This window comes from Ceratotherium simum, chromosome 25 (assembly GCF_057802395.1).
Source record: "Ceratotherium simum simum isolate JZ-2026a chromosome 25, ASM5780239v1, whole genome shotgun sequence".
In the NCBI taxonomy this organism is placed as follows: domain Eukaryota; kingdom Metazoa; phylum Chordata; class Mammalia; order Perissodactyla; family Rhinocerotidae; genus Ceratotherium; species Ceratotherium simum.
The window spans coordinates 19,754,215-19,761,640 of record NC_141924.1 but is presented as its reverse complement, the minus strand read 5'-3'; the positions used below and the strand labels follow the sequence as shown (position 1 = coordinate 19,761,640).

The following is a 7,426-nucleotide window of genomic DNA, read 5'->3' as shown; positions in this document are numbered from 1 at the left end:
CCAGGGTTACATATGACTGTGTATCGTACAGAAGTTAGAAGCAGGAGCTCTGGAATCAGAAGCCCCGCGTTTGAATCCTGGTCCCAATCCTTTTCTGCTGTGTGCCCATGGGAGAATGATTTTACTTCTCTGTGCCTCATTTCCCCATCCACGAAAGGGAGAGACAACAGTACCCACTTCGCTGAACTGTTGGGAGCATCATACAAATTAATTAATACACATAAGGTAATTAGGACTGTGCTTGGCAATGGAAGACCTTCAAATGTTAGCTAGTAATAAAACAGAAATCTATATAGAATCTCCCACCTGCTTAAAGAAAACAAAACAAAAAATCTTTCGCGGCTCACCGTTCCTAAACTTCTCGACCTGGCACCCCCAAAACCTGATCCACCTGATCTGCGCTTGCAGGCTAAGCTCCGATCTTCCCTCCGTGTTCTGAGCCAGAGCCGGCGCAGCGTGGTCCAGCCCCCCTCCCTCCCGCACTCGCCGGCCTCCCGACGCCGCGGGGCCCCGGGCACGCACGTCTCCCCTCCGCGGAGGCAGACTGCCCTTTCTCCTCCCGCTCCGGCACCTCGAACCTCGACACGAGCTTCTCTCCCGCCGGGTTGTCATTGTTTAAAGGGTCTGACTCGCCCGCACATCCTAGATGCTCAGTGGAAGTGGCCATAAAGGAAAACGCTCTACCTTCTCCCGCAAATACAAAACGGGAGGCTCTGGCTGGGGAGGGGAGACTTGGCCGGTAGGAAACGTCCTTCCACCCTAAAACCGGGGGTGAGGGCGGGGCTCCCCGCAGGCCTCCAGCCTGGCCCCGGGCGCCCGGTCACGTGACGCCCCCGCCGGCGCACAGCTGGAGGCGGGTCCCCGCCCTCCCCCGGGAGCCGCGGCGCCCGAGCGCGCGCGGTGCATTGTGGGCAGAGGGGCGGGGGTTGGGAAGATGGCGGCTCCCAGCCTCCTCAACTGGAGGCGGGTTTCCTCCTTCACGGGGCCGGTCCCCCGCGCCCGGCACGGACACCGGGCCGTGGCCATCCGGGAGCTGATGATCATCTTTGGAGGGGGCAACGAGGGCATCGCGGACGAGCTGCATGTCTACAACACGGGTAGGCGCGGCGGCGGCTCTTCGGCCCCGCCTGTGGGAGCCGCGGAGGGGGAGGGGAGGCGAGGCGGCGGCCGGGGCCCTGACAGCTGTCACCGCCGGGTCACTGCCTCCTCGGGCCGGCGGCGGGGAGCGCGGCTCGGCCGGGCAGCCCCGGTCCCGCGGTGTGGCGGCAGGCGGCTCCGTTCCCCGGAACCGGCCCTCGGGCAGGCGGTCCCGAACCCCCCCGCCGCAGCCCTGTTGGCAGACGGAGGCGAGAGAGACTGTTTCCACCCGCCTGGGCCTCTTCCCGAAGTCTCGCCCACTCCGGGGCTCCGAGGTCCCTCCCCTGTCAAAACAAAACCGACTCCCAACCCAAGCTCCTGCGGGCCTTTCCCGTCTTCGCCTCCCTTCCTTAGGAAGAAGAGAATCAAGGGCGGGGGGCGCCCGGTGAGGAGAAGAAACAAGAGGCCTTCTAGTACTTTCATCCCCAATACGGCCCAGGATCTAGCAGGTGGCAGTGCAGATTTTTGCCCCATGGGTATAGCCCTCTTAACTGGCGGGGAAGTGGTGCTTGGTGGACGGGCGCCTGTCTCTGCATAGCTGGGTGTGTGCGCCCAAGCTCAGCCAGGCAGCGCTGGGACAGAGGACTGGCAGCTTGAGCACCGCTGCAAATCACAGGTACCCCTGGGCAGGGAGGCCCTGCCTTTGAGTACTTCCCTGGAATAGAAACGGGATTGGAATTTCATTTTTCCCACTTGTAAATAGGCTAGTTTTCGCGAGAAAGCTGTTTCCTTGGTGTAAGGCTCATTGTTGAATTTTGAGTCTATGTCATGATCAATAACTTGTCTTTGACCAAACAGCTTAATCACAGTGGTCATTTAAGGGTTAATAAAATAGTGGTGTAGGGGAAATTTATTTTGTCACCTTCTCCTCCTCCTGGCACCCCAGTATTTAAAGTTAAGAAGTTATTTGACAATTGGGTAAAGTGTAAAAACCCTAGCTTTGGAATAAGTTCGACCTGGTTTGAATTTTGCTCTGCTGGTCACCCAGGATGAGCGCTAAAGTTACTAAACGTGTCAGATTTTCACTTGTAAAATGGAGATAATGATGCTTACCAAGCAGGGTTTTTGTAAGAATTAAATGATATAGATCAAGGTTTTTCAACAGCACCACTATTGACATTTTGACCAGAGAATTCTTTGCTGTAGGGGGCTGCACTGCACGTTGTAAGATGTTTGGCAGCATCCCTAGCCTCTACCCACTAGTTGCCAGTATCACGCCCCCCGCCCCTTACTCTAGTTATGACAACTAAGATTTTTTCATTTGCCCTTGGGGGGTGAAATCATCCCCAATTAAGAACCACTGATATAGATGATACGTGTAAAGTACATACTCGTGGTTTGTGGTAACTGTTTATTATAATTTTATTTTGGCAACTAGTTACAAATCAGTGGTTCCTACCAGCTGTTAGAGGAGACATCCCTCCAGGCTGCGCTGCCCATGGATTTGTCTGTGATGGTACCAGAATATTAGTATTTGGGGGAATGGTTGAATATGGAAGATACAGCAATGAGTTATATGAATTACAAGTAAGTCTATTTCAAATTTTTATGTCAGTTTCAAGCTTTGCTAATGATATTGCTCATAATTCTTAGAAAGATTGCAAAGCATTTTATTAACATACTTAGTGTGAGCTTCACATTTTATAGTTTCAAAGAAAGTGTTTCCATTTCATTAAAAAACCAACGTTTCTATTGTAAGTCTTTTTTCAAGACCGACTGCAACATTTGTTACATTAGGATATCTGTTAGTATCAATTGTACATGTTGTATGTTTAGGCATTTGTATCTTAGTGGTAGTTCTTCAGCTTTAGCCTGGAGGGCTTGTGAAAACACAAATTGCTGGGCCCTGCCCCTAGAGTTTCTTAATCAGTATTGTCTGTATTGTCTGTAGTGGGGCCTCACCGTTTGCATTCCTCCCAGAGTTCCCCACCTGCTGCTGCTGGTTCCCAGACCGTACTTTGAAAACCTCTGCCTTAGTTATAGAAATTGTTACCCTCACACTAATAATCACTTTTTTTTTCCTGGCAATACATACAAAAGAGGGGTAACAGTTTTATATATCCTTTCTAAATTTGACTCTCTACTAAACCAGATTTAGAGTCCTCTGTGACAGCCCTAGTTGAATTTTCTTCCTGAACTATGCGTATGTTCCCAGGTCTGTGATCACGAGGGCATCTGGTAATTGGCAAATGTAGGTGGATTATACCTATTTATAAGCAACTCATTTCAAAAATAGTTTTAGATAAAGAAAGCATTCATGGACAGAGAATGAGTTTTGGTGTTTGGTTTGTTAAATGATCTTTATGCTTATTTAAAGGTTAAAATATATACCATTCATAGATATCTAATTTCAGAAAATAAGAATATATAAATTACATTAATTTTAAAGCTATACATAATATTTAATTTTTCATTTAGAAAATATTTTAGAACTGTTAATGTTTATTATTTAAGCTTAGTTTGCCATTGTGGAAATCTGTGAATAAGGAAGACTAGACTGAATTTTTATTGGAACATTTATTTTAATTCTAGAAGTTATCTGCTTACTTGTCATCTGTCCCCAAAGTAGCTTATTGGAGCTTTCTGATTGGATTTGGATTAAAATGTATTGGTATGATGTTATACTACTGACAATATAAGAATGCTTTCCTAATTTTGTCTGAGTGTATTTATTCTCTTTTTTAGGCAAGTCGTTGGTTATGGAAAAAAGTGAAACCCCATCCCCCTTCTTCTGGTTTACCTCCTTGTCCTCGGCTTGGACATAGCTTCTCTTTATATGGTAACAAATGCTATTTGTTTGGTGGCCTGGCAAATGAAAGTGAAGATTCTAACAATAACGTTCCCAGGTATGCAGACTCTTTTTCAGACCAATGAACAAATTTGTGTGCATTTGTGTTTTCCTTAGTCCCTGGAGTGTGTGTGTGTGTGTGTGTGTATCTGTTTCCAAAACTATGCCTTTTCTAATCAGAAACCATCGTATTAAATTGATATTAATATAACTACTTGTAGGAACACATTTGTATATATTGAGCCATAGCATATTTTAGTTAAGTCATAAATGATAGTGAAAGTAACAATTGGTTATTTTTCAAGTTAGGTTTCTCTGGGAATTTAGTGACAATGGTTTGACTATAAAATGAAGGCCATCATTTTCATTTTTCATACAGGAAGCTGTTGGAGTGGTTCACACAAGCAAATACTTTTTGAACTAATCCCCTCCTCCTTTTTCCCAACAGAATTAATCACTGCCTCTTTTCACATAATGTTTTGATCACATTGTCATTATAGCACTCAGGATTTGGAGATTTAGAGTCCAAAAGGCTGTTTTCTGATTCACTGATTATCGTGTGTCCTTTAGTGGAAGTAATCTAAGCCTGTTTTCCTTCACTGTGAAATGGGAGTGATTAAATACCTACCTTACAGTGTCGTTGTGATGGCTAAGTAAGATCATTGGCATGATTTTCAAAGCACTTTCAAATTGCTGACAGCATATAGTCCAGTAGTTGTTATTACCATTATAATGTGTCTTTTTACCTACATTCAATGGATCTTAGAGTCTTAGCTTTTTTTTTCCCCCAAACTTTTAAAAATAACATATACTAAAACATCATGGAAAATTTGGAAACTGGAGAAAAGAAAAAGGCAAAAAAAAATTATCCCATCACACTAATCCAGATACTTTTAGGGCATATCTTTTTTCATTTTTCCATTAACAGATTTTTTTCGATACAAACTTGTAAAAATTCAAGAAATTAGAAAGAATATAAAGTTCTTTCTCACAACATCACTGACCCCCAACGTAGGCAAACACGTAGTTCAATTTGATATGCATCTTTTGGGGTCTTTTTCATGTAACACATTGTATTAGTCAGTTTTTGTTAGGTTATTGTATATAATGGACAAGCTTCTCAAGTTTATGCTGCTTGAGTGAGCAGTAGATACATGCGATGCTTTTTAAAGCCTCTGATGAAAGCTAGCACGTTCATTTCTGTTCACATTCCATTGGTCAAAGCAAGCTGTAAGGCCAGGCCCTGAGTCACTGGTCTAGGGATGGATGTTCTGCTTCCTGGGAGAGGATGGTGGGGAACGTTAATCCAGTCCTCCACACAAACATGTATTTTCTTTTATACAAGTGGGATTTTTCCTTTTTTGTTTTTTTGGTTTAGGGTGTTTACTTGTTTTTGTTGTTTTTTTTCCTTTAACAGTATATCTTGGAGGTCTTTTCATGGCAGTAGATATAGATTGACCTTAATTTTTTTTAAAGGGTGAAAAGTAGTCTGGATTATGCAAATTATTTAACCATTCCCCTACTAATAGACATTTAAATATTTCCTTTTTTTTTTTTGTGAGGAAGATTAGTCTTGAGCTAACATCTGTTGCCAATCCTCCTCTTTTTGCTGAGGAACACCGGCCCTGGGCTAACATTTGTGCCCATCTTCCTCTACTTTATGTGGAACACCGCCACAGCATGGCTTGACAAGTGGTGTGTCGGTGCACGCCTGGGATCCGAACCCCGGGCCACGGCAGCGGAGCGCGTGCACTTAACTGCTACGCCACTGCGCTAGCCCAAGATATTTCCATTTTTTGCTATTATAGTCTTTGCACATGTATAAATATTTTTGTAGGATTGAGGCTTTTAATTGGAATTGGGGAGGTCAAAGGTTATTTACATTTAAGTTTGCTGGGTACTCCTGAATCAAGCTCCACAGAACCATTATATACTCCTAATAACTGTGTACGAGAGTGCCTACACCCTGGGCATACTGAATTGTCTCACATTTCTTAGTTTTTGCCAAACTAATAGGTGAAATATATTTCATGGATTTTAATTTTTTTTAAAACCAGGAATGAGCTTGATTAACTGTGTTTATTGGACATTTGCAATTCCTTTTCTGAAATCGTTCATATCCTTGGTCTTTTTTCTTTTTAAAAAAATTAAAGTATAAATTATATGCCATAAAATTCATTCTTTTTTATGTACAATTCAATGATCTTTTGGTAAATTTACAGTATTATGTAACCACGACCACAATCCAGCTTTAGAACATTTCCATCACTCCAAAAAGAAACTTCTTACTCATTTGCAGTCAGTCCTGATTCCCATCCCAGTCCCCAGGCAACATTAATCGACTTTTCATCTCCATGGATTAGCCTTTTCTGGACATTTCATGTAAATGTGATTTTCTGCATTTATCTTCTTTCACTTTGCGTAATGTTTTTGAGGTTCAACCATGTTCTTTTTTTTTTTTTTTTTTAATTTTTAAGGAGTTTATTTTATTTTATTTTTGTGTGTGTGTGTGAGGAAGACCAGCCCTGAGCTAACATCCATGCTAATCCTCCTCTTTTTTGCTGAGGAAGACTGGCTCTGCACTAACATCTGTGCCCATTTTCCTCCACTTTATATGGGACGCCGCCACAGCATGGCTTGACAAGTGGTGCGTCAGTGCGCAACCAGGATCTGAACCGGCGAACCGCAGGCTGCCGCAGCGGAGCACACTTAACCGCTTGCGCCACTGGCCTGGGCCCTCAAGCATGTTCTAGCATGTATCAAATGTTTCTTCCTTTTTATTGCCAAGTAGTACTCCATTGTATGAATATACCACATTTTGTTTATTCATTCATCAGTTGATGGACATTTGGATTGTTTCCAGTTTTCAGCTTTTATGAGTAATTTTGCTGTGAACATTTGCATACAAATTTTTGTATAGACATGTAGTTATTTCTCTTGATTAGATATCTAGCAGTAAAATTGCTGGGTCATATGATAAATTTATGTTTAACTTCCTAAGAACTACTAAACTGTTTTCCAAAGTGTACCATTTTACATCCCCCTCAGCAATGTATGAGGGTTCTAATTTCTCCATGTCCTTGCTAACACTTGTTATTGTCTGTCTTTTTGATTGTTGCCAACCAAGTGGGTATAAGGTGGTATCTCATTGTGGTTTTAATTTGCATTTCCCAAGTGACCAATGATGTTGAGCATCTTTTCATGAGCTTTTTAGCCATTCATATTTCTTCTTTGGTGAAATTTCTATTCAAATCTTTGCCCATTTTTAAATTAAGTTGTTTGTATTATTATTGAATTGTAAGAGTTCTTAATATATTCTGGATACAAGTTTGTTTTTGTAAATATTAGAAGTGTGATTTGCAAATATTTTCTTCGAGGCTATAGCTTGTCTTTTCATTTTCTTTTCGTGTGTGTGTGAGAGGAAGATTAGCCCTGAGCTAACATCTGTTGCCAATCCTCCTCTTTTTGCTGAGGAAGATTGGCCCTGTGCTAACATCTGTG

General features: G+C 42.8%; 1 protein-coding gene across 1 annotated transcript in view; it reads left to right on the top strand.

Annotated features, from left to right (window-relative positions):
- Positions 1–924: 924 nt before the first annotated feature.
- The window catches only part of HCFC2 (host cell factor C2), a 43,705-nt gene continuing 37,203 nt past the window's right edge, over positions 925–7,426 (top strand). The window contains exons 1-3 of the mRNA XM_004418043.2: positions 925–1,097; positions 2,516–2,664; positions 3,823–3,983. Coding sequence (XP_004418100.1) covers positions 935–1,097; positions 2,516–2,664; positions 3,823–3,983 — 473 coding nt within the window. The 5' untranslated portion in view covers positions 925–934. The remainder of the gene's footprint in view (positions 1,098–2,515; positions 2,665–3,822; positions 3,984–7,426) is intronic.